Source organism: Cyprinodon variegatus, unplaced genomic scaffold (genome assembly GCF_000732505.1).
Source record: "Cyprinodon variegatus isolate N-32 unplaced genomic scaffold, C_variegatus-1.0 Scaffold66, whole genome shotgun sequence".
NCBI lineage: Eukaryota > Metazoa > Chordata > Actinopteri > Cyprinodontiformes > Cyprinodontidae > Cyprinodon > Cyprinodon variegatus.
Genome location: NW_015150519.1, coordinates 1,701,732 through 1,728,709, shown reverse-complemented (window position 1 = coordinate 1,728,709; position 26,978 = coordinate 1,701,732). Strand labels below are relative to the sequence as shown.

Sequence of the window (26,978 nt, the reverse complement as noted above, 5' to 3'; positions counted from 1 at the left end):
CAGAGTTATGGGCCCTTCAGATGAACCGCCTCTTAATGGCTCCTACCTGAGTGTGGATCTCCTCGTTGATGGAGCGCTTAGCCTCTTGTTTCTTCTTCACTGCTAACAGCTCCACCAGGGGCTTAATGGTCATACCCTTAAAGGGGGATGAGAAGAAAGAAGCATTATTCACTTGAAACACCCTGTTAGCTTTTACCAAGAAAGAAATAGGTTGCTACAAATCATGGTTGGACCATTGTGACCTGTAAGCGTCTGTTTAATATATTTATTTTTGAGGGCAATTATTCGTGTCACTAACTCACTTTACTGAAGGAGAGATGCCAATAGAAACCAGTCTGTGACCAAATTATTCTACACTCTACACTTGCTAAAACAACAACAAATGCCCCTTTCCCACAGGAGGTTCCCATCTCTGATGGGAACAAATTAAGTTTGTGAGGCAGTAGAGAGAATGACAAGCCTTGGATTTTACAGGACACTGCAGTGCAGGGCTAAAAAAAACAAAAAAACAAGAGAGATGCCCAAAATATGACGGACCATGAAGGGTTGAAAACTGAAAACTGTGTTTGAAATCATGAGTCTCGTCTTGGCATGCAATGTTACATGTTTAAAGGGTTCCTATTAGAAAGTAAATATTATGACTGTGCTATTTATAAATCATAAACCATGCCTGGGGGTTGAAGGAAAAAAAAAAGGACACATCTGTTTTCGATATGACATGCAGGCAGGATGTGCTGGATCTAATAACCTAATCAGCTGACTAAAAACAAAATCAGTAGTTAAGATGCAAATAAATTTCCCCAAAGACACAAAGCCAAACCACCATGAAACAGCTCATGTAATTTTCCATAAAGAAAAAACAAATCCTCCAGGAGGTGGCGCTTGAGACCATTACTTTGATCATCGGTGAGTCTATAGAAAAATAACAGGTTTGATGGTGGCAGGTGGAAGAAGGACACACTATGTGTGTGGAAGGTATTTAAAGTTAGCGATTCTCTGGATCATTAATTAATTTCAGATAAAGGGCAGATTAGACTTCTGCAACCACACACATCGAATCTCGCTTGGGTCTGGTTGCGAACCAGTTTTGCTGTTATGCTTCTGCACCGTCGGCCTCGAATTTCTAGGGATGAACAGCAGTTTCCTGCCAAAGCACTAAGGGGAGCCTGTTCGAGAACTTGTGAGAACTTCGGCGGAGCCGGCGGGAGTGTTTATCTTCCACAGCAGCAATGGCGCGTCTGCAAGATGTCACGGAGATGGATCTAGAGTTGCTAGACATTGAAGAGGAACAGGTTTTGTAAATGGAGTTGGCAAAAAGACCGATTAACCTTTCGTCGTAGATGTCCAGTGTAGTTGTTCCTAGGTTTTTAAAAATGACGAGCCCCGGCACCGAATCGAGAAGGACGACCACACAGACAGCCCGACAGGCATACCAAGGACCAATCACAGGAACTTTTTGTCTGCACACTTCCGCTTGAGGTCTGCGCAGGTTAGCGACCGTCCGACGTGTAGTCAGGATTTTTTGAGACAGATTTGACGGTTGCACAGGCTATGCGTCAGAAGCATAAATTGGCCTTAAAGCTGGATTAATCATAAAGCCTTTTATTTCTACAAAGGAAAGTCTTCCACCCATGCAGATCCACTGTTCAAGCACAGTGCCATCAAATAAAGCTTGGCGGGACAAATCACCTGATGAGAAAACCTACAGCAGCACAGTTAGTCTTTCATCCATGCCGCATTCAAAGACTCTGGCAGTCTTTTGAAAATTTCCCATATAGAAGTCTAGTTGTAACAGAGAATGCCCACAGGGATTACAGTTTAAAGTTAATAACTACACTAAACAAGAAGGGTGTGTTGTTGTTCTAGTAAATTGGGTGTTCCAGCCTTCCTCAGAAACATCCAACAACAGTGTCCTTGAGTTCTGTACTAGTGCACCCATTGTACATATAAAGCAATAACCATTAGTGCCTCTGCTTGTTTATATCGAACCAACACAATATCAAATGCAATATTTAGACCCTGCCTTTCTGACAAAAAAGAATTACTGTTTAAATGAATTTAACAGAACTAAAAAGTCATATGTTTGTGTCGACAGTCGTAGTTAACAAGGGAATAATTAGCAATTCCCTCTGCTTTCTTTAAGTGTAACTAGACAGACAATTAGGGTTGACTACATTCCTAGAACTAACAAACCATATCAACCCTGATACAAGATGTTGCTACTGCTAGTAGAAAAAAAACACGTTTTTCACAGAGATTTGCCTTTTTCTCTTTCACAGCCTGATATCCCCTCTAGTCCTAGTATGAAGAGTGAAATGAGTGCTATGCTGATGTGAGACATGTTCAAGAGCAAAACCAGGACTCCCGTCCAAACTGCCTTGGATTAATACGGAGGGAAGGATGTGTCTGTGTATCCTCGCTCCTGTCTGCAGCTAAAGCCTGGAGCAGATCATTCTGTTACTGAAAGAGATCAAGTCCGCTGTCTGTCTCACTATAATGGCACAAAGCTGAAGAGAGCATATTGCAGCTTTCTTATTAAGAACCGTCAACTGCAACACAAGCAGACAAATAAAGTGTTTCTATTATTTTGATAATTATAGAAATCAGCGAAAAAACACAGGAAAGGAACACCGTCTACAGTATGTAATTAAGACTGATGGCAGATTCAGCAACAAAAACGGTCTAACCTAAACATAGCTTCTAAGCAAGTTGCCATGAAAAATAAAAAAAACATTAACAGAGGTTTCTAAACAAAATTAAGATCTAAACTTTGACCACCTGATCACCTGTAAACGAGGCCTCAGAGTTTAAGACATGTGTTTTATAGCAGGAATCAAATGGTTGCAACAGCTCTGAGCATCACCAGGTACAAATATGACGGTCACAGGCGCAAGTTAAAATTCAAAGTAGATGAAAATATGGAAATGCATTACACCAAAACCAATATGTCTGCTGTTCCCCAACACAGGGGATTGCAGGCAAGCCATTATCAGGCTACTAGTGCAAATTAGTAGAAGTTTGATTGAGTTGATGAAATAATTATCTCTACCTGAACAAAGACAGTGAAGAAAACCACTGTGATGATGGCAGTCAGGAAGATGTTTCTCATCTTAAAATGATGTTCGTCCAACAGGAAGCCCAGGGAAAAGGCGATGGCACCTCGCAGCCCACCATAGGCTATAATGAACTGATCCTTGGTGGTCAGTTTGACGATGCGGAACTTGTTGATTACAAACGTAAGACCCACCACACCTGAAAGAAAGAAGGCATGTCAATATAAAATTGTTTTAATTTTGAATATGTGAGCTTTAGATTCCATAAAGGACTACAGCGCAGACTTTTTAAAAGTACCGTAATTGAACCTTGTAAAATTACTTTAGTACTTTAGAGTTATTTTGATCCTATGTTCTTTGTGTAATGGATGTGGAGAACTGTTAATAATGCTTAAGGTATAGTTAGTATAATTTAATTATTTCCTTGTAGTTTGCGTAAAAGGATGTTGGAGCTAATTGAGTCAAGTGTGGTATAAAGAGTGACTCAGGTTCATGCCAGCTGTTATGTTAAGTTTAATTAATAGCGCATATATTCACCTGAGAACTGCTGATGTCTTTGTTACAGACCCTGGTTGTGTGCACTGAAGTGTATATGACAATAAAGTAGTGATTCTAAATCTATTTTTTTATTTTATTGTATTTTAAGTAGGCCTATAGGCTCATAGGTCTTTAGTTCAAAAGTAATTCCAGCGGCCCTGCAAGACATCCCCCTGAGACCTCAGGAGGAAACCTGGTGGAAGTATGTGCATGCAAAGGACACTTTCCTTCAGTAAGGGAAGGGAAAACAGCTGATAGGAGGATGAAAAAAGTTAAATGCATGAAATACTAAAACAAACAAAACATTTTTAGAGGCTGCAAAAGATTCGAAAAAGGGCAGAGGTCAAACTGAGGCAGCAACCACGGAATAGTTTAAAGCACATCAAAGCAAATTAATGTCAGAGAAAGAAAAATATTAACTTTAATACAGATTGTATAACTTATGTCTGACAGACCTGAACAATTTTGCATTTCTAAATTCTGAAAAATTATGCATTACAGGCAATAATTTTCTACTTGAGTAGAAGTAGGAAAATATTGCTGCGAGGCTCATCGTCTATCCACTAACCTTAACTTCTTAACCCAAATGACGTAAATGATGTAACCATGCAGACAAGGCTGTAACTACCATTCAAGATAACAAGGTCATGTCCTCTGTATTTTTTTTTTATTCTATTTTGCTTAAATTGTGAAATTAACTAAAAATAAATTACACTGAAACTGAATTTGGGGCGATGATCTAGGTCTCCCACAAAACTGCGGTTTTATATTTTAAAAGCCAAGATTAACACGAATATCTAAAAAAAAAAAGTTGCTAGGGGGTTTGGGCATTTGTGCTGTTCCTCCTCAACATGCACTATCGCTATGGTAACTGACATACACAGGCTACAGTTGTCGTTAGCGAGTCCGTCAGTAATGGCAGTATCTGGAAGAGGAGCACATTTAGCAACAAACGCAGGTGGAGGGCAGTTTAAGGTGTAGATGACGAAGAAAAAAAAAAAAACCTTTTCATGAGGAAATATTTCTGCCCAGCGAGCCACTCAGACTGCAAGGGAACATCGAACCAAGGTTTATTTAACTCTGTCTGTACAGGTCGTCAGTCAATTTTAAGGAGTTGAATCAACATTCATAATGCAATTGATATGTTACCGACGTCTTGAACTGAAAATAAAACGTTTATTCAGCCTTGATTTCTAAATGTTGGACGTTGAACTGTTTTATATTTTTGCAAAAAGCAGCAAGATGTCAGAGAGCACATCGTGTTGGACAGTAAGTTATGCTCAAAAACAAAATAAAACAACTGGTTAATTTTGAATATGATTATTTTCTGTGGTAACTTGCCCTTACTTCATAACGGTCCATCAAAACACCTCAGAATGCCCCATATTTTTTGACTCCTATATATACATATTCCCTTAAATGTGCATATTTTATCTTGTTTATTTAATATTTATGCTTTAAATTATTTATAGCTATCCTATTTTTACTATGTCATACTTTAACATTGGTCTGCTCTGGAACCTGAAAAACTAATTTCATTTAATTTCATGCTAACGTAATGAAATTACTAATAAAACTTGAAATATGATGCATATTGTTTAATTTCATTTCTATCATTTTAGTATTTTACTGTGACGATTTTCTTCACTAAAGGGAAAACAGGATAGAGAGGAAAAGGCTGAGTCAAACCAAGTTCCTCTTTGGGCCGAGCAACAAGAGGAGCAGCGAGGAGAGAGATAGAGGGTGAGCATGTACTACAAAAGGAAGTTATTGCGCCAGAACTGTATGTGTTTATTGCATGATACTTGAAGTGTTGTGTAAGATTATAAAAGAAATATGTTCAAAAGGTGGCTTTCCAAAACAAGAGTTAACAGATTAGGGACTATTATCAACATAATAGTGTATTGGGGTCCGGGTGTTTATTTTAAATACTGAGGTAAATATGAAGCAACTTATTTCAATTATACTGGAAAGTCTTTTGTGACACATTTCTAACTGCTTAGATAGAAGCTTCAAAAGAAAGATGACATAAATATCAAGTTTAAAAGTTTATAGTGCCTGGAATGTCTGGTAAGGAAAAGAGAACAGAGAAATGCACCGACTAGTCTTAATGATGCGGCTCTGTACTTTTTGGGCCCTTCGTACGGCCCTGCATGCAGACTACGGGATTAGAAAATGTTTTAACTACGGGAAGGTTTGATGTGAGTCCAGTATAAGATCTTGGATCAAAGTAATACTAAACTCATTAAAAGAAAAAACTTATATTCTAATTTTTCTAATAATAAAAATATATTAAGAGTGGGATCAATCACATTATAAGGAAATATAATATCATGAAATAAAAGAATTCCTGTGGGTGTTTTTTTTTTTTTTTTTTAAACACAGTGCCAGCTGTCTAGAAAAAAATTCAAAAGACATGACCTGAGAAGTAAAATCTCTGGTGACTTTTCAGGGAATTAAAACCATCCTAATCATTCAAAGCAATACTATTGAAATAAAAAAAAAACAAACACAACTAAATATTTCTGTTCAGGGAAGACATGACAAATCAAAAAAGAAACTTTGGAGCTGACCTATGACTCGAGAGACCAGACACAGGATGACAGTTGCTGTCACAAACACCCAATTCCATTCATGGGGTCCTTCCACTGTTGCCACACCAAGAAAGATGAAGATCAGCGTCTCGCTGACGCTGCTCCACATTTTCAGGAAGTACTTGATGGTGGTGTGGGACTTGTGAGAAATATTAGCCTCTACGTAGGGTCGCATCACCGCTCCACACGCTATGAGCCTGAGAAGGAGAGAAACAAAAAGGAAGCCTCAAGATAAAATCGTGCATTCCAGTACTTTGGATGGTTTAAATGTTTTCTCCAAATAAGGTCACTGCAGGGCAAGCATTTCAAAAGAAATTTAGAAGGAAGTGATACTTGTCTGCAGAGGGCCAATATTACAAGGCTTGCATGTTAACCCTAAAATGCTGCAGTCTTCCTTGTCTGGTTTACACACTTCTGCATCAGCCCACAGTCATACAAGGAGTGATTGTCAAAAATCTGAAGGCCAAAAGAAACAGCCACATAAATTTCCCATAAGCTGCTGCAGCTGTTAAAAGATTTACTGCAGTTCCTTCTTATGAATATAGGTTTGACTTTCAAGGATTTATATTGATAAAAAAAAACATGAAATCAAGTAGAGTAATGCATTTAATACCTCTTTTATCAACCGTGATATAAAAAAGTCGGATTGGGATTTTCTTATTAGATGGAATAGGAGTGCTCTAAACACACCAAAAAGAAAGAAAAAAAATGAAATCCTTGAAGCTAGATAGACATCTAGCTCCTTCAGTGTGAAGGGACATAATATATCAACACTTTCATCAGAATCTCAAACCAGGTAACAGATCACTGTATGCTGCAGGGAGTAATTAAAAGCCACCTTGAGATGTTTGGTTGCTCATAAAACCAGGCATGGTTTATGTAGCAGTAGATAGGCTAGAACAATTTCAATATTGGTTAAAGGAGCTGCCTGAAACAAGGCAAATAAAGACTGAAACAACATTTAAATATACATTTGTTGTGCATTTTGCAGTTTGGGATTTATATGATGGCTTAACATTCATAACCAAACTTACTAGAAAACGTACGATAATAGAACCAAACGTTTTCAAGTCAATTTGTGAAAAGACACATAAAAAGAATGGAGCAGGCTTTTTAACCAAGTTCCAATGGGACAGATGGCCAGAGCACAGGAGAAACTATAAGAAGAATATACGTAACTTTTATAAGTGTAAAGTTTACCAGGTGAGAAAACATTTTCCTTGACCAATAATTAGGTCTAGCAACATCATTTTTTTTTTGTGTCTGATCTGAAGCGAGGAGAAGATGTTTGATTGTAGATGTGTATATAGCATTAAAAAACAAAATGATTTGGTAACAAATATAACTTCAGACAGAATAACCTTAAAAAAGGTTTGAACAGTTAATATATTACAGTATAGTTTCACCCTCAAAAGTAAAAGAAGACATGAAGCACACCTGCTGAGAGAAATGACGGCGCCAATATCTGTGGGCATCACATGAACATTGAGAAGAAATTGCCACATCTATACTGAGTGCTGCCAGGCTTTTAGCATTTCAAATGACAGTTTACGTCATAATGGGTCATTCATTTCCATGGAGAAATGCAGGCATGTTGGGTATTAGTGCTTCCATGGAAATACAATCAGGTTTTTTTTTTGTCTTTGGTAGGACACAGGTCTAAACTCTAGTGAACTCTCACTACTTTTTTCCAGATTTATTTTCCCTAATCCTGAAAATTGAAGCTCAATACTATGGCAGCTTTGTTATGCAGCAATGCCTAAGATCCGCCTTCCAGATGCACCGTTTTTCAGTGTGCCCCCGACTCTCATCTGAGACTTACGCCATGATGCCTGAAAGGTGGAACATCTCGGCTGCAAGGTAGGCCATGTAGCTGTAGACGAACACAAAAAGAGGCTCGATGACCCGTATGTGGGAGGTGAAGCGAGACGTGAAAGCAGCCAGGAACCCGAAGATTGCTCCAAACAGGACACCACCCAATGCTACAATAAGAAATGAGATGATTCCCAGAAAGCCGTCCAATACGGTCACTGAGCCAACCAACGCAAACTCCTCAAAAAGATGGTAGAGTACCTGTGGGAGAAAAGGGAGGTCAGACAGGGAGAAAGGAAAAGAATGAGTGCATGAAGCCTAAGAAAATGAACTACGAGATGACCATAAACACAGAAAATAAATTAATATATCCTTAGCTGAACTGTTGAGTTTGATAAAGTTGCAAAATAAAAATTTATGTGTTCACAAATTCACAAAAAGCTGACAAAACATCAAATACATGCTTGGATAGACATATTTGCTAGTCAGGTATTCAACTCATGTAGTCATTGTTTGTTTGGAACTAAGAAAAACATAATTCAACATACCTATAGTCAGTTATAGGCCTGAGGGATAAACCCTATATATACCATTACCGACATTCACTATGATAATTAGCAACAATTTTCCAATGTCGGTAAAATAAATTAACTTAATTTTACAGTTTTACCTGCGGCTAACACAGCCGTAAACAAAATGACATCACTTAATCCCTTGAGGCAAAGTGCATGCAGAGATGAAACTGAGTGTGCAGATAAAGTCGAGTGCACCTTTTCAGAGTTAAACGCACGGAAGACAGCAAGGATGTGCTGCCAGTGCCAAATTCTTCTGTATGCTACTCTGCTTTTTAAAAGCTCACTGGTGCTAAACAGGGAGCTCATTTATGACCTGAGGACAATGGGTTTGGTGGAATGAGAGTACCACACGGGAGGGATAAGACTGGATAGTATTTAGCAGTCACAGTAAAAGGTATTCAGTGTGCTGGTTGGTGTAAAAATTACCCACTTATAAGGCTTTTTGATGATGCTGTATGAATATTTACAATTTTCTAGTTAAAAGAGATATGAGTCATAATAACCTAACACCTGATGGCAATTTAAAATGGCAGGCAATGCTTTCTTATGTAGGTAAAAATATATTAAACTGCCAAAAAATAAAGCCTTTGAGCTCCAATGCAAAAATCCAAAACACTTATATTGGGGAATATAAATAACAGGAAAAAAGGACATATATCTGATTGGCATAAATAATGGAGCTCATAGTTGAACCAAAGCATCATCAGCTAATAGAAAATAATTTTAAAGATAAACTCTTGAGGCTTTCTGACTTTATCTATACAAACATTTTAAGGCAAGGCATGGTACCCTGCTGCTGTCCCCTAAACTATGTCTTCTTTTAAAATTCAAAGCATGACCACGTACCACAGTCACGGCATCGTTCAGCAGCGATTCCCCGAACACCAGGATGTGCAACAGTTCATTTATATGAATCTCCTCAAAAACAGCGAGCACAGCAACAGGATCCACAGCTGAGATGATGGAACCAAACAGCAGGCAAGGCAGAAGTCCGATGTTTAGTACCGGGGTTTGTGGGATCAGACATATAGCAAAGAGGAGTCCTCCGACGAAGAACGCATTCCATAAAGTCCCCACAACAGCAAACATGAGGATCGTGCCGAGGTTTTCCATAAAAGGTCGGATGGGCAGGAAGTAGCCAGCATCCAGGATGATAGGGGGCAGCAGGCAATAGAAAAAGAGTTTAGAGTTTAGGACTGGAGGGACTTCTTCTCGAGCTAGCCTGATGAGACCACCAACCAGCAGGCCCACGACTATCAGTAAGCAGCTCTCTGGAACGATGCCTGATAGACGAGGAACCAGATGAAAACCTGACAGGGAAAAGAAAAGAAGAAATGATGTACTCTATCCATTCTCTTGATTAACAGAAATGTCAGAAATAAAAACAGAGGACTCTGAATTCATAAGGTAACAGTAAATGAACACCCAATGTTAATGATAATCGGATAGGACTTCAGCAGAAACAAAGCCGTTTTGTCAGCTATAAATAAGCACTAAAATGCCAGAGTCCATTTTTCTGACACACTATATGTGCAGAGGGGAGCTGACTAACTGTATGTGCCTTCTTCACCTGATCTTTTCCGTACATCTGCTTCTGTCTGACCCCCAGTCAGCCTCGGCAGATGACCGCTCACACTGAGCCTGGTTTTCCTCTCCACTGTCGCTACAAGCATTCTTGGTGTGAGGGATTGCTTTCGAGTCGATGCAATCAGCTAGTTTTCCTTAGATAGAAAACTTTGAACCAATCTGACTGATCTTTTTTAAATTGTCTCTGTAATGTGTCTTGAGATAATGAGTGTTCTGAATTGGCGCTAAATACATGAACTGAATTTAAATTTTTTCTTTAAAACTACCAGGAAGTATAAATTTGTCAATAACATACAAGAAAATAAAAAAAAAAGTCAGGCCTCACTAGATTTAGCTGCTACTAATATTATGGAAACTCTGTATTATTGACTAACAAACGGCAGTTTATGTAAAGTTAACACCTATATTAATGTTCCATGGAAAATAAATACACCAATGTTTCTTCTGAGGGCATGTCAGACATGTCAGAGCTTGCATGTTGTTTTGAATAGTTTCAGTTATTGCCCGAGAGGACATATTCAATGTGCATAAAGCTTTCAACTGTGAGACGGAAAATTTGTGGAAAATATCGTTATGGTATTACACATCATTATACATTCTTAAAGAAGGAAAACAAAGGAAAGAAAAAATGGTCAACAAGAGAAATCTTAAAAACTATAGAGCTATTCCAAGGAAAATAATGAAACACAATCTTTTTTTGCCTTTAAGGTTTCAGCCTTTATTTTTGTCTTTTGGAATAATGGGTTAATGGACACTCCTATAAGTTCCAGCAAAATGAAATATCCTCAGGCATCCCTCTGGATGGTGCGCCAGCTCCTGCATGCCTGCAGAGGGTATCCATGCAAGTTTGAACAAGAAGGATAGTTAGTCTGAACCGACGATAAGAAAAGCTGTTTTATGCATTAAAATTTTATCCTTCATAGCTATATAATGACATTCAAAGCATGGTTGAATTCACATAAAGCTTAACACAACAACTTAAAATATGTTTGCACTGTGTGGTGACATCACTTCTCCAGCTGTCTCACCAGTAATGTACAAAAGGTGACAAGACTTCAAACGAACTGCAGTACGCGGTTCATGTCCGGCTATATTTACTGTAAACTAATCCCACACAGGTTTGTGTCAAGTTGAAGCTGGCCGCTGTAACAAATGTCTCCACGAATCAATGACAATGAGACAAAATAGAAACAGGAATATGTGCACAGATCCATTACAAACAAGATTACACTGGCAAGATTTTTCCGTTGGAATAACTGAATGCTTAATAAAAATTTTTTTACAAGGATTTAACTAGCGTCAATAAAAAAGAACTAATATAACCTGACTTACAGCTTTTATGTTAAACTGGGTTTTGATTAAACTGCACAGTTCGTTGTTTTAAATTAGCATTCAAAGTCTCAACCTACGGTTGACCTGCAACAGCTCCTTTATACATTAGAGCTTTGGCATGTAAATAATTCTCCTGGAGCTCATCGAAACCTAATTCAGATCCAAAAGAAGGGACAGACGAAGAAAAACCCTACTGTGCAAGGTTTTGATAGAACTTTTCTCTGACACAATGTCTTGCAGCTCTAATTATTCATGAAAAATGACCTGCCTTCCAATATGTTATGGCAAAAGCTTCAAAGTTATAAAGAATTGGGCAAAAATGGGGTCTTAACAAAAAGAAGGCTTCCGCTCATCTGATACTCTTGATGAGTTTCTTTGTACCTTTGCTGCATTACCATTTCATGCTGCTTTCTGTGCCTGTAAAATAACATTTTGTATCAAATGGATATTAGAGAAAATGGATTCTCCAATATCAGATTTCTTCTAACAGAATAAGAACTGGTGTTTCAGTACTTGCCTAACAGCTGTGTGATCATGATTATTTTGCAAATCGATTAATCTATCTTTTATTTCTTTGATTAATCGATTAACAATCAGATAGCCACAGGTTTGTTAAAGAAGAATTTTTGCTACATTGAACCAGGTGAAACTAAAACTTTTCCACTTGAGGCGTTCTGGATAAAGCATTGACAGACGAAAACAATTTTAATCTTAAATGGAAAATGTTTAAATATTCTTTTCACAATTCTGGTATAATTACTGCTCTAAGTGGATTTCTGTCAGCTAAAGCCATGTTTTAGAGTCTATACTTCAGTTAACGATTAATCGATTACCAAATTAGTTGACGATTATTTCAATAATCGGTTAATCACGTTTAATCCGATTGTTTCAGCCCTAAATGAAGGTTTTGATCTTTTTTCAGAAATGCTCAACATAGACTGATTTGACTCTGTGATCCTTGTATATAACAAAGAAGCTGTATCAGCTGACACTGGTACTGGGATCAATACTGGTATCTGTGCATCCCTACTGAGGATCTGAATACCCAAATATTATTTAGAGTTATGTTAGTTATGTTATAAAAATGTCATTGGCATTTTACAGTTTCAAAACAACACAACCTTCCGAAACTAATCAGCTTTTAGGCATTTCCCTGATCCAACACACCTGAAACAAGTGGCTGGATTAAGTGCAGTATCAGTACTCACAGTACACCCTATGCCCCTCTATCAAGTCTGCACTTGGTTGGAGTGCAAATAAGGGCTTCAACCTTGCCAGCAGTGGAGAATAAGAATGAGTACTTGCACCTTCGTGTGTAACAGGCACATCGGAAATGTGGGAACTCATCCAGATTTTTGGAAACATTTTACAAGTATTTGAACATGACAGTACATGAGGGGAGTGAAATACTATTTTTTATCACTTTGAGTAAACAAAAGTACAAATCAAACAATTAATATAACTTAACAGGACCTCTTAGGTTAGGAAAGGGAACAAAAATACACAGAATGCTCAAAAATATATGTGGGTGGAATAAGTGTAGTTGGATCAAAAAGCTATAAAGGAAATAAAATACAAAAATATTTTTAAATTAAAAACCTCAGAAATGTCATTTATTTTCATTTCTATTTTATTATAATTTTATTGTATTAAGTTACTCTGAAAATCAAAGAACATTTAAATATAACATTGTTCTTGATTTAGTGAATTGCAGGTTGAGATATGGATTTAAATATTGTGATTTAGTAAATCTAAGGTCATGTTTATTTGGGTTGGATAATTTTTCTAAAAAAATGCATTAAAATCAATAAAAATCTTAGAAATAGCTATTTCCTCACTGTACTAATCCTTAATGAAAGTTTACTTTGTGTTGTTAATTATCACTCTGTTGCTCCATAAAACCTGTGGAGAAGAACTATGGATGAATATAAGTTTAGAGAATAAAATAATGATACATTTCATTTCAAGCATCTTTTGGAAACATTGCAGTATATTGGGTCCGCCACGTGGATCAGGTATGGAGTTTAATTTCTGTCTTTGGAGCTAGCTCTGTGGGCTGATCATTTTCATTTTAATCAAATGGTGTGGCATCCTTTTGTTCCAAACACATTATGTATTCCGTATGAGTATGGTTTCCCAGCATGACATTTTCCCCTGGTTGAGACCTGATGTCATTTCAAAGTGTTCCTTTTTTGAAAACTGTAAATTTCAAGGGAGATAAGTTGCCTTAATTTAGCTCCAAAATAGCAATAAGGCATATCAGGAAGAGAAAAAAACTCTGCCAAAAGAAACTAGTTTGAGGGAAAGAGGACTGCAACTTTGTAGCAGTAGAAGAACCATGCAAGATCTGCATGGAAAGTAAACAAAATGTTAATTATTTTAAAACGAAACTTGACACTGAGGTCCCAAGTGTAACAAATGGTAACACTCTGTAAAACCTCTGGTGCTCCTGACAGCACACCACTTTTTTCTTTTTAGTGAGTCGTTTGTTGTACGGCGGGCTGACAGGAAAAGGAGTACGAGAGAGGGGGAAGAGACATGTGGAAAGGACCACAGATCAGATTCGAACCCGGTTCGGCCACGTCGAGGACTAAGGCCTCCATACATGGGTCATGCACACCAACCATTAGGCCACCGAAGCATGCCCCACAGCACCACCACTCTAACACGTGTAAAAAGTGAAACTAGGTCATGTGCGATCCTTCCTACCAAAAGAAGCCATGTTAGAATCTAGATGGTAGCGTGGGAAACCATGCAGTGGTATTATTAAGAGTACAAACAGTCCCACAATCCCTTGCGTGAAGAATTTAAGTGAGTGCCTTTGAGTCCTAAACCATAAATAGCCATCATGAACTGGTATGTTATGTGGCAGTGAAACAGAGGTACATTGTGACTGATAAGCTCATCAAATCACTAGCAGCATGTCTACAGAGGTAAGAACAGAAGTCACAAATCCACAATAATATTAGCCAAAGTCATGTTGAAAGAATACTTCAGGTATATATTTCTAAAATGTCCTGCTGAGTGAGTTCTGCAAGAAAACCAACTAGAAATGCTAGACATGGAGTACTCTAGGAAAGCAATAGTCACGGCTAGATGGAATAAATGTAATACGGCTCGTGCCTCAAGGAGAGTCTCCTTTCCGTACACGATCAATGAGGGAAATTGGGAACTAAACATATTTCATGGGTGACTGAAAGGGACAAGGCTGTGCATGCAGTTCAGTCAGGAGGAGAAAAAAAAAGACATTTTAGGATGATTACTGAGCCTTCTGTGTAAGGACTCAAGACACTTGGCAAGGCTTGTTGTTTCTTACAACAAAAAAAAACGTGATGACATTTCACACTTTTATCTCACCTGTAAGCCCTAATTTATGACCTTTTTTTAGATTTAGAGAAGTTAAGACTGTGTAAAGATGAGGACAATTTTTTTTTTCCCCACACTTCTGGGGGATTTCATGTGATAGACCAATGCAAAGCAAAGTTTGATTAATTATTAAGTCAAAGGCAAAAGGAAAATTTAGTAGAAAACAATCTAAAAAGTGAGTTTTACAGTTTTTTTTTTACTTTGTACTCTGAACCCCACTTAGAAAATCAACTGCAAAAATTAACTTTTAAAATAAACCTTATTACTGGGAGGATCCACTGATATATAATCTAATTTTATGACAAATACAGGTAGTCTGTACAATAATCAGAGCAGAGGCTAACAGTATGGTATGGTCATTCTGTAGGAACTACTGCAGTCCAAAAAAGTTGACCTTAAAGGAAAATGAATCTGTGCCCAACTCACAAATGTTACCTTTATGAATTGGTGGCAAAAAGAGCACTGTTGAAATATTTCAATCATGGATTCTTGTATTTTACATTTGTAAATATTAACTTGAGGGTATTTGATACATTTGCTTAACAACAATATTAGCTTGTCGTTCTCATGAGACCCTTTTAGATATAAGATAACATAAAAGCAGTTAAGGGTGACTCTTTCATTTCTGTGCCTGTACCAGGTGTCGACACAGCCTGGCACTTGCCACACATCATTAACCAAAGCCAGCAACATTGTCCTGTTGCCAGGTGACTAGCTGTACACCATGGACAACTGCATTAGCTCCAGTGAACAAGCACAAATGAGAGAAGGAAAAAAAAATTAAGAAAAATTTGTTGTTAAGGAAGTTGACTAATGGGACATTGGTTAAATTATGGTTGTTATAACAGTCACATTTAATTAGCGGACCAGCATCCACACAGCACAGTGTCACAGATTGGGTTTCACAGAAAGGTCATGAAATCCATTTACTTTAGAGTGATGGAGGCCTTGTTCGTGACAACAGTAGTGTGTTACAGATAAGCAGCTCTGACTCATCAATTCATTGTTTAATATGGACTATTGTAGACAACCAGTTGTGCACGACTGCCAGCAGTTTGAATTATTTATTATGGCCTGCTGTGAGCATAATGTGGAACCCCCAGTGTAAAATCTACAGAGACAAGAATGTCTCTGTAGATTTTACATTCATCCTTTGTTTTATTATTTAAAGCTTGCCATTACGATATGCTGAAAAACAGCCCCACGCTATATGCTCCCACCTCCAAACTTCAATGTCTGTATGGTGCTTTTGGGGTGATGACATTTGACCATTTGACCTCCAAACATGATGTGTATTATGGCATCCAAAGAGTTCAATTTTGGTCTCATCTGACCGGACTCTATTCTCCCTGTATTTCAGAGACTTGTGTTTAGCAGCAAACTTTAACGAACTTTAATGTGCTTTATCTTCAGCAATGGAGTCTTCGTGGTGAGTGTGCATACAGGCCATGGTGGTTGAGTGCATAACTTGTTTTTTTTAAAGAAAATTGTACTTGCTAATTCCAGGTCTTTCTGAAGCTCTCCACAAGTTATCATTGGTTTTTGGACAACTCTTCTGATAATTCTTTTCATTCCCGTCTCAGAAATCTTACAAGGAGCACCTGGTCGTGGTTGTCTTATGGTGAAATGATTGTCTTTCCACTTCTGGATTATGGCCTCAACAGTGCTTAGTGGAACATTCAAAAGTTTAGAAATCATTCTGTAACCAATGCCATCATTAAGGTTGTGAAGGTTTTGAGAAAGCTCTTTACTTTTACCCATCATCAAAATCTTTCTCGTGTGATCTTGGGTTATAGGCCATCATTTGGGAATGAACAAGCATATATTAATTTACACTGACAAGGGGCAGTTTGGCTTTCTTGGCTTTCCATATGTCTTTGCACCTTCCTTTCTTCAAATGTGTGTATGTATTTTTTTTTTTTACAAGTGATGAAAGAGTGTCAGAGGTTCTGCAATGGTTTGCTGCTTATAGAAAAATGTTACTGATATGTCTTAAACTTCCCATTCCTACATATATTGCAAGTAGAATGGACTTTAAGATTAGGAGAAAGTCAATAACTCTCTAGGTCAATAAACCTGTAACCCTTCTACTCTGAGTCTTAACCGAAATAGCACAGTAAAGATAGGCAAAGCACAGTTTGTGACACTGACTTGACCTTTGCACAAGGTGTTTCCATAAAACAAGCACATGGATTTGGGTCACTGGTTAAGCAGGCGAATAGATTTCTAAATTATTGAGCTTTTATTTTAGAACACTAATTCTTAAGTTGACATTTGCTATTTACTATTTGGTATTTACCAGGATGCAGTTGTCCTGTCTGGATAATCCTTCCCAGTATCTGACATCAAATGCCCTCTGAGAATTAGTAAATGGAAAGGGGGAACCATCCAAGACTCCACTTAAGGCCAAGGACAAATCAAGAAATAGTTTTCCTTGTGTGTACAATCATTCCCTGTGTGCATGTGTAGTATAGTTCTTCCTCCTCCACATAAGATAAGAACTACCTTTATCGTACCAAACTGGAGAAATTCACTAAAGAACTGTATAATTTGTACATCTCTGCAATGTTATAATGTGCAATAAAGATGTGATAAATACTACAAGTCAGACATTAAAAGACCTTACCTCAGCTTCCCTCTACAATTAATAACTCCTTCATTAGATAATCAACAGCAGTTCATAAAACAAGTTATTTGGATTAATTGGTTGTTCAGATAATCATAGACTAATTTAGTAATTGAATAAATGCAAACTGAAGTACACACTCTAAAACATGTCATTTACAAAAATAAAAAAGCCTCTATACCAAAAAAGTAGACATCTTTTATTAAGATTTAAAAAAAAAATCTGTTTAAATGAATCATCCAAAGCTTAGGTGTCATTTCTGAGCACATAGTTTTTTTTTAACATTGTTTAGACCACTGGCAGTGGCACCCAAACTTTTTTGCACCACAGACAGGTTTAATGTCAGAAAAAAGATGTCAGCTCTGTAAATGTAGTACTCTATGGTTGCTATGGTAACATTAAACATGCCTTTAAAATAATTCACCACAAAAACAAAGAGCATGAAAACAGCCTGCTAACTACTCACAATAGAAGTCAAACAGTGGGAGCCCTGAGCTTGTTTTGCTGCAACGAGACGGTTGGCGTTTGCAGTGGTGAGGTATCATGTGACCTATGTTGCTGTGGCTGACAGTCAGTTTCAATTCTTAGACGGAAGCAATGGAGTGAAAGCGGTCATTTTTTTATAATAAAATACCATTAAGGCACATATGAAAAATCCAGAAATAATGGAAGTTATTGTGTTTTTCGGCCCGGTACCAAACATCACCAACCAGTACCCGTTCGGGCTACAGGGGGTTTGAGTTCACAGGCTTAGACATTTACAAAGCATTTAAACTAAAAGTTGTCTTTAAATGTACTATTTAACTATAGACCACCCTATCTAACAGTGTAACATCCGAATATACATTTCTGTAACAGTAGTTCCACATTTAGGAGTTCCTATTTAGAATTCATAAACTTCTTTGACAGATATGATTTATGGTTTTTTAACCACAGGAAACATGTGATATACTGTTGCACTGCTTTATGACTTCCTGTTGAGTCAGGTTGTAACAACTAAAATACCTTAAACAATAACCCTGACATTAACCAATAAGTACTTCAATATCAAATTAAAAGGGTATAAAAATGTCACTGTAGTCTGAGGAGTTAAAAAAAAAATTGCTTCCAATATGGCTTGATTTAAGTAATGCTATTCATGGTGTAAAAACCAAGTCAGGGTGGCAGACAAACTTCAGCAACAGCACAAAGTAAGCTCAGATATCAGCTACTGAATGAAACAATGCTGTCACTGATTGCTTAAGAAGCTGAAGCAACACATTCCTTCTGAGAATGTCTGGTCAGATTCTTTTAAATAATGAAAGGGACATAAATCTAGTTGGACTAGGCTGACGCGTTACACTCGCCTTGGAGCAAGGGGATTCAGGACACAAATAGATGCACTAGTATCAAGGTAATTATCCCGGGTGGGTCCCACTGTCTGCTCTTGTATCTCCAGTGAATGTTATCATACTGTAACACAAAGGTTCACCAGCACAATCAGTGCCAGATGTACATTTGATAAGGCACTATCCTATTTTGGGAATCACCGCCTTTAAAGTCTTGTCTATATAGTTTCTTGCCTTTAATATGTTATATATTACATTACAGCATGAATGTAGGGCAGGGTCAGTTTATTTCCATGTTTACAACTACATTAAAGATTATAGATAAAGATGTTCTACCTTGTAAGATTACTTTACAAGGACAATAAAGTAAACATCTACTGCCAATTATAGCAGTCAAGACATGCTTTGATAAAATATTGCTAAATTAAGTTTCCTTCTCAGTGACCCAAACAAAATATTTTTTTTTGATAATCTAATACTTTTTATAATGCAAAACGGGTGATTACAATCTAGCACTACTTCTCTTCTTTATTTGAAAGCCAGACTTTTCTGTAAACTTTATCAACACAAAGCTGGGTTTGGGGGTATCTGCCAAACTTCCAGGTCAGATTGGACATCCTGTCCACAAACAGCTTCAGAAGAACCACCAACATTGTAAACCTGCAGGCAGCGAGCCGATGTCTGAAGCCACTCTGCACGGCGGCTCAAAGTTAACATGCCACAAGCTAAAAGCTAACAGGTTTTGCATGTGTGCCTAGCTATACCTCCCTCTCCCTTAACACACATGTGCTGACTTGCAAACAATGAGAACTATGGTAATGCTTCAGAAGCCGTTTAATTTATTGATTCCATCACCATCTTTTCCTCCTCCACACATCCATGTGGGTGTGACCTTATTAGTAGTCGTGACAAAATGGTTTTCCCAGTTTATTTAATTTGTCCTAGGTGCGTTACAAATAATGGTTCTACTTTAAACCCTGGCATTAAGTTAAGAATTGCTCTCTTTTACGTTAAACAAGTCAATCAAGCTAGATCAAAGGGCCATTTGTTATCAGTACACGCATTGAGGATCCCACAACCAAAAGAGCATGGTGTATAATTCAGCAGCGCTCACATTAGAGCCTGCAACAAATGTCATTTAAGTCTTGGATAATAGGGATGCTATTATCTAAATTTCAATTTCAACTAATTATATTCTAGGCTTTTTGAGACTACAGGAATCAGGAGACAAAAGCAGTTTTTTTTTCCTAAATACCTCAGATGCTGCTAATTGTACCACTAGCTTCAGATGGACATTAAAGGATCATAAAGCTTTGCAGCTCTTCTTTCACCCATGATGCATTGCTCCACTGCAGTCTTTTTGTGTATCGTATCACTAAAACGGATCTCATGACTGTCAGGTGTAGATTAGCTTTGACAACCCAACTTTATATCGCCACCTGTTAGGAAAAACTAGCAGCAGATCAAGGATTAAAAGTATGATCTGAAAACAGTTCAAGATTTTGTCCACTGCCAAGCCTCAGCTTTTTTTTTTTTTTTCTCATATGTTCTATTTAGCAGTTAGAGCATTTTTGGTGCTTGCTAAGAAAAAAAAAGGAAGTTCACCAGAGGTGGTTCAAAGAAAAAGCTGTTATTCCTGAAAAGCTGGAGTAGTTGAACAGTATCTAAAATCTGTTTCTTAGAAATAAAGCAAAGATCTGATATAGGAGATATCATCCTGAAGTTAGTTATGTACTCTATGATTTTGAGTTATATGAAAACAAAGGACTAAAAGATCCTATGAAAAACTATATCTGCTCTAAGCTGTCAGCTCAAAATTAATTTAAAAAAGCAGCCAAAGTGCAAAGCAAACTTTGATTACAAAAAAAAAAACAAAAAAAAAACACATGAGCAGATTAGAAACTCTCACTGGCTGCAATGAATCATACTACATAAAAAATAAAAAAATGAAGATATGCCATGTAATTCTTGCAATAAATCTTAAGAGATAAATGTGCTGTAGATCTGTTCTTAGGCCTCAAAATAGAAATTGTCTATATCTACTAATGTAGCATCAATATTCAATCACCCATTGCCCATTCTTAGATTCACTGGAAAATGAAGTTGCTCAAGACTGATTATTTTCTGTTTGTTTGTTGTTTAGCATATCTTTATATATTGGTTTATTTTGCTTATGTTTCTGTTTTATTTTCACTTTACATCCTCGATCAAGACAGCTACTAGAGCCCGGTGGTTTCTCTCTGCTTCTCCGCCCCCTGTGACGCTGGGCTTCTTGCCCAGACAGTGAGGCAGCATCCTCCTTGTCTGCAAGCTGCAGCTCAATCAGGCCTCTGACGTAACAGTCAAGTGACAGGCTACCGGTTTTCAGTGTAAAAAAAAAAAACAATAAAAAAAAAAAAACAAAACAAGGAAAGCTAAGGACACTGCATTGTTCTGAGAGAAGCAGTCAATAACAAGGAACTGAAAGACAGATGGGGAATAAAATATGTGCAAAGAAAAGGCTTTGAAGTGAAAGGAAACAAACAACAAGAACAACAACAACTCTGTGTAACCAAAGAGTATCAGAAGACGGTGAGGTGAGGAAAAAAACGCCAAAAACAAAAGACTTTTTCCTGCATTTAGACTTCTGGGTCAAACTGTTAGTCATAACTGGAGGAAACAAAATTGCTTTAGGACGTCACTGCCTTAAGTGTATGGATTTAAGTAGCACCCTGGCTGAAAGGTTCAACCTCTCACAAGGTAATTTAAGCTATTCTGGTCAAACGTGTTGTGTAAGCTTACCAGTGACATTCCTAGTAAGTGTGCTTATTAAAACTAAAAAGACCAAATCATCTGAGACTGAAATCTTAAGGTGGAAAGATGGATCACTTCATGGGAGTATTTACAATGTGCTGTCTCAGAAACTAAGGCTACGTTCACACAGCAGCCTGAAGTGACCCAAATCCAATTTTTTTTTGCCCATATGCGACCTGTACCTGATCTTTTCATGGCAGTCTGAAAAACATAGATCTGATTTTTCCAAATGTGATCCAGGTCAGTTGGCTATGTGGTCCTGAATCTTTTTAAATGCGGCCTTTGTCTGAAAGGCCAGGTTACATTCATCCGACCTCAATTTCATTAATACTCAAAAAGTCACTATTCTGCATCTTGCTAAGCAGAAGTGGCAAGAAAAACAACTACCATGGCGGACAATAATGCGGACAGTAGTACTCATGTTTAACTATCTTGAAAGGAGAGTGTTTTTAAGGTTGTGACGTAATTGCGTCCTTTAATGAGTCTGTGAAATAGAACAACAAATTTGGTTTAATTCCTCGCTTTATGGCCGAAAGAAACAGCTATACTTTTTTTTAGCATTTTATTTAGTATTACTGAGTATCCGTGAACACTTGGAACCAAACTCCTGTGGTATGTATGCATGGGCATGTTCGTTTATAAAAGATTTACAACTCTTCTTCAGAAGGAAAATATGCTTAATAGCAGGTGTGGGCGGCCCCAGACTCGTCCTACATGGCCTGGATAGAAAAAGAGGTGATGCGAGCCTCATATATCCAGAGGCACCCCGGATCACTGGGACACAAGGAGAGTAGACATATGGATGGCTGCACCCACCTGAGAAGGGTAGAGCAGAGCACCCTGAGCTCAACCCTCAAGGGGCCAAACCTCAAAGGGGCCCATTCTCTGAGGGGCCTGACCCAGAGGCCATAGTGCTGAAGTGCCATACGGCACTGGCCCATGTGCTCCACCGGCGGCCAGTCATGCACAAGATGGATCAGGATGAGAGCTCCAGGGTCAGAGGCCTACAAGGCACAAGGGTGCGTCTGATATCAGACCTTGGAATGACATTAAAACTAGGTTCTATAGTTGCACGTCAGAAAACCAGGAGGATTTACTTGTTGTGGGATGCATTTCCCTTCATTGGATGAGATCCAGTGTTAAAGAAACAAGATCAAGTTACATGTTAAAGTGCTCTGTTTCCCATTGGGTTAATGAGCTGCAAACTGTCAAAAGTGCTAATGAATACTTTACATCTTCAGCTTTCACAGAATAAATGAATGGACATTGAATTTTAGGTGGCTTGAATTAATGGGGCATTCTTATCATATTTCTGATTTGAAATGGGGTACAAGACAAAAGCTTAACAACTAACTAAATATTCAAATGAGTCATACAAAAGACCTCCAAAAAAAAAAAACTCTATAAAAACAAAAATAACTACATGTTGCAGCTAAAAAAAAAAAAGAATGTTCTCTCCCCGATCTTAACTTCAGTCTCCTTCAAACCTTAATAAACCATATTAAAACCTAATATTGCAAATTACATTAGCCTTCTGGAATAGAGTTTATTCTTCTTAATGCCCACAACAGATCAGATCTTTGTAAGCACAATCTTTTTAGAAATTTTAGAGTAAAATGGACTGTAGATTATGTGAAAATAAAACAAATAATAAAAAATTTGAAAAAGAGATATAGCCTTTTAATTTGTACTATTGTATGTTTACCTGTGCCCACTCTCTAGTCTAAATTATAATACTTTAACTGTTGGTAAGCAAATTTATTGGCATTTCAGTATATCTATTATAGGTTAATAGGTTGGTATGGTCATAGATCATTTGTACATTTGTAGTCGGTGGAAACACTCTTAGGGTGGGGGCTCCTGGACCTATGTTACTCGAGACAAACGCTTTCAATAGGGTTTGTATTTTCCAAAAATGAGCTCAAACATATTTATTGAAAGCTTTCCTATTGTTGAGATCGCAGAAGAACCAAACTACACTAATATTTATATGTATGGGTAGTTGGACATTAATGTATTAAAAAAAAAGGATAAATAACAGCTGATTTCAATGCCAACAGCAAGATATTACGCCTCCCTAGTATGGACACATTTCAGTTTCATCTATCGATCAATCAATCCATCCAGAAAAATGTGGATTGATTGATGGATGTCTTTCCTTTCAGCTCCATTAGTGAATATCCTACTTCAAAAGCAGTAAAATGAAATTTAGAAATTTGTCCCACATATTGCCAAAGTCTATGTATTGAAATTATTGGTGGGGACATGTCCACACCAGGCCAAAATTGGTGGAGACATGTCCACACCAGTCCTTCAGAAGTTACGCCTGTGCACAAACTGTTCACAGATTAGCAGAATATACAGTAAACACTTCTCACTGTAAGGGGTTTAATGTTGGAACAAATAGATTTTAGAAAGTGTTTCTTCTGCAGTAACTGTTATTTTATTTTAAATAATGTTAACTATTTGGATTTTCTTATATATGTGGGTTTTTTTTTTAAATAGAAGTATTTGTACATAAAAGTTTTCCTTTCTAAATAAATCAGATTTTATTATTCAATAATTACTCTGCATTTAAATAGCTTTTTGACCAAATGTCTTTTTTACTCTTAAGTTATTTCTTGCATGATGATTGTTGGGGACCAAAGTCGGTGGGGGCATGTCCACACCAGGCTAAAGTCTTTGGGGACCTGTCCACAACAGGCTAAAGTCTTTGGGGACATGTTGGTGGGGACATGTCCACACCAGTCCTTCAGAAAGTTATGGCTGTGGTAGACAAAGTAAATGCATGTGAACAATCTTTAAATCCCATTATTAGGTTATCTTTAAATGGCTTTATTTATGTGTCACCGGACAGAAACTGTGTCACATCTACCGGGTGATTAAGAGGCGTAATAGAGGACTTCCCGTATTGTATTTGGCAAGTGTTTACTGAAATAGGCTAAACTCTCACCATGAAGTTTGAGTTGCAATATTATGAAACAACTGTATGCTTACCTAATTTCATCAAAAAGGCCAGAAGCACCCAGAGAGAAATCTCAAAGGGGAGTTTAACGCTTTCGTAGTTAAAGCTGAGGACGGGGAAAGCCTTCTTGGTGTGGTTGGAGTGTCCCTCCACAGCTCCGCTCCTGTTCGCCTCTCCGTGGGTGTTGGTCTCCGGGGTGCTGGCTGCTCCGAGCGGCAGCACGGAGCCCTCCAGCAGGACGAGTATCGCCAACAGGAGCAGTCCAAGCTCCGGTACAGTCCGAGCGAAACCTGTCCGGTTGAACGGCGCTATCCTCGGTAACATGTTTGGGGAAAAAAAAAAAAAACAATAAACTAGGTAGGAAAAAATAAAAGTCTCCGCTTCAAGTTCGAGGAAGTTGAGCTGACTTCAGCTGTGTGATGATAAAATAGTGATCCAAGAACACCAATAGGTTGAAGTGAACAGTTCAGGTCACCTAGAACCGAACCGATGGTTCATTTTCTCAGTGAACGTTAGCTAGTTGAGGCTGATCGTTGCGTGCAGCAACCAGGTAACCGTCGCCCTCACAGGCCGAGGAAGAAGCAGGAAACGGCAAAGATGCTGGACTTTTTTCCACCTCTGTAAACAATGCTGAAAGGAGACCACCTATTTGTGTCTGACAGGCGCGTTAAACAAGTTCTCCCGCTCCTCTTTTAGTGGCCGTTTGTAAGAAATGTCACAGCTGATGCTGAATGCGGGCGAAGAGATAACCGCATCCACTTCTCCTCCTCTGCGCCCCTTCTTCCTCCGACTCCCCAAGAAATTCGTCCTCGCGCCGCCTGCGGTACCTCAGACACTGACCTTGGGGGGAAACGGCAGCGCTGCCGCCACACATTTTACTGCGCAGCACCAATATTCAAACTTTTAGCCGATTTTTGCGTCAGCGGCATCTTTTAATGTTTAACCGGTGAGGACAGCTCTGTTGCCGCCGGGGCAGCTGAGTCCAAACTGCACTGAGAGGTAATTAAGGGGAAAACATTTGGTGTTGTCTCCTCCGGGTCCTGGGGATTCTGCGGCGACTCGTCGTGTCTCCTGTGATATGTACCTTCTTCCAACCTTCAAACTCACACCCTTTCGCGGAGGTTTTGATGGATAGAAGGAGGAGGAGTGGTGAATTAAACAGGAGGAGGGGGGAACCTCGACTATAGCGACACCTACAGGCCGGGAGGAAAGCGCCTCTGAATGTATTCCTTTTTTATTACAAGCTCTTTCTTGTCGGTGTCTTTCTTTGTGGTTGTTGTTTTTTTTTTTTTTTTTTTTTTTTTTTTATGGGGGCACATAACAAAATATTTGCAAAAAACGAAAAAAAGTGTAAGAGCATTTAATCCTGTATATTAAGTTTTAACCACAAAGTCAATGATTCTCACCCATTACATAACAAACCCTGTATCTTAGTATGACTGCAGCTTAAACTAATTTTAATTTCTAAATAATGGTTAGGGTAAACTCTAAAGGGAAAATTGTCCAGGGGATTAATCATTTACAATCTTTATTTTAAAGGTGCATTTGCCCTTGATTTGAGCAGGTAAATAAGATTATCTGCCTATTGAGTGAGTATTTTTCCCCCTTATAATAAGCTAATTATGTATGATGCACTTGAAATAATGGAACTTTTTTTTTTTTTTTACTAAATAAACTTATTCTATTGGGATGTCTTGAATGTCTGGTCAAATCAAGAGAAAATACAATTAATTTAAGAAAAATTGACTTACTTAGATACTTCATTGCAGGGTACGTTTTGTGTACAGGGAAAAAAAAGGGGCAACAAGCTCTTCTACAGGAACACTGTGTTGGCCCCTATCTAGAACTTCCTATTTTAATTGTAAAGTAATTTATTTTAATTATTTAAATCATTTGAAAGCATTATACTAGTAAAATAATATATTGATTAATTACACTCATAGTAAAATGTTATACAATGCCAACAGAACAGATTTCATTATAGAAACATTACATAATAGACAAGACTGCTGACTTGACTCGGTCTCTGACACCCCCCAAAATGAGGAAAATAATAAAACAAAAATAAAAAATGCTAAAGAAGGCTTGACAGATTTCAGTTTCAAAGCAACTAAGAGATTTTAGAGGAAGTGCATCTGCATCAGCAGTACAACCTTGCATCTCCGGCAAGTTTATAAGACAGGGATTTTATGTTTAGTTGATGCTTTAACTGCCACCATATAATTCAAAATCCAGGGTGTGGTCACAAGCCTTGTGTTAAGTCCCAACTAAAGCGTAGATGTTTTCAGAAGCTAAAGAGCAAAGGGCCTGCCTTGTTACCTAGTGGTCAAACTTCTCTTTGGGATTAAAGTAAATAAGGCATTTCATTTGGAAATCAAGTTTTTCAATACCGTAAGGAGATGTGAGAGGC

General features: G+C 37.9%; 1 protein-coding gene across 2 annotated transcripts in view; it reads right to left on the bottom strand.

Moving 5' to 3' along the window:
* Positions 1–25,681, bottom strand: part of LOC107082978 (sodium/hydrogen exchanger 1-like) — a 35,388-nt gene extending 9,707 nt beyond the window's left edge. The window contains exons 1-6 of one of the 2 annotated variants that reach the window (XM_015371879.1): positions 24,601–25,681; positions 9,418–9,881; positions 8,007–8,257; positions 6,164–6,381; positions 3,050–3,252; positions 47–136 (exon numbers count right to left, since the gene is read on the bottom strand). In XM_015371879.1, the coding sequence (XP_015227365.1) occupies positions 47–136; positions 3,050–3,252; positions 6,164–6,381; positions 8,007–8,257; positions 9,418–9,881; positions 24,601–24,892 (1,518 nt within the window). In that variant the 5' untranslated portion in view covers positions 24,893–25,681. The remainder of the gene's footprint in view (positions 1–46; positions 137–3,049; positions 3,253–6,163; positions 6,382–8,006; positions 8,258–9,417; positions 9,882–24,600) is intronic. The other variant, XM_015371880.1, reaches the window with a different exon arrangement.
* Positions 25,682–26,978: the final 1,297 nt, after the last annotated feature.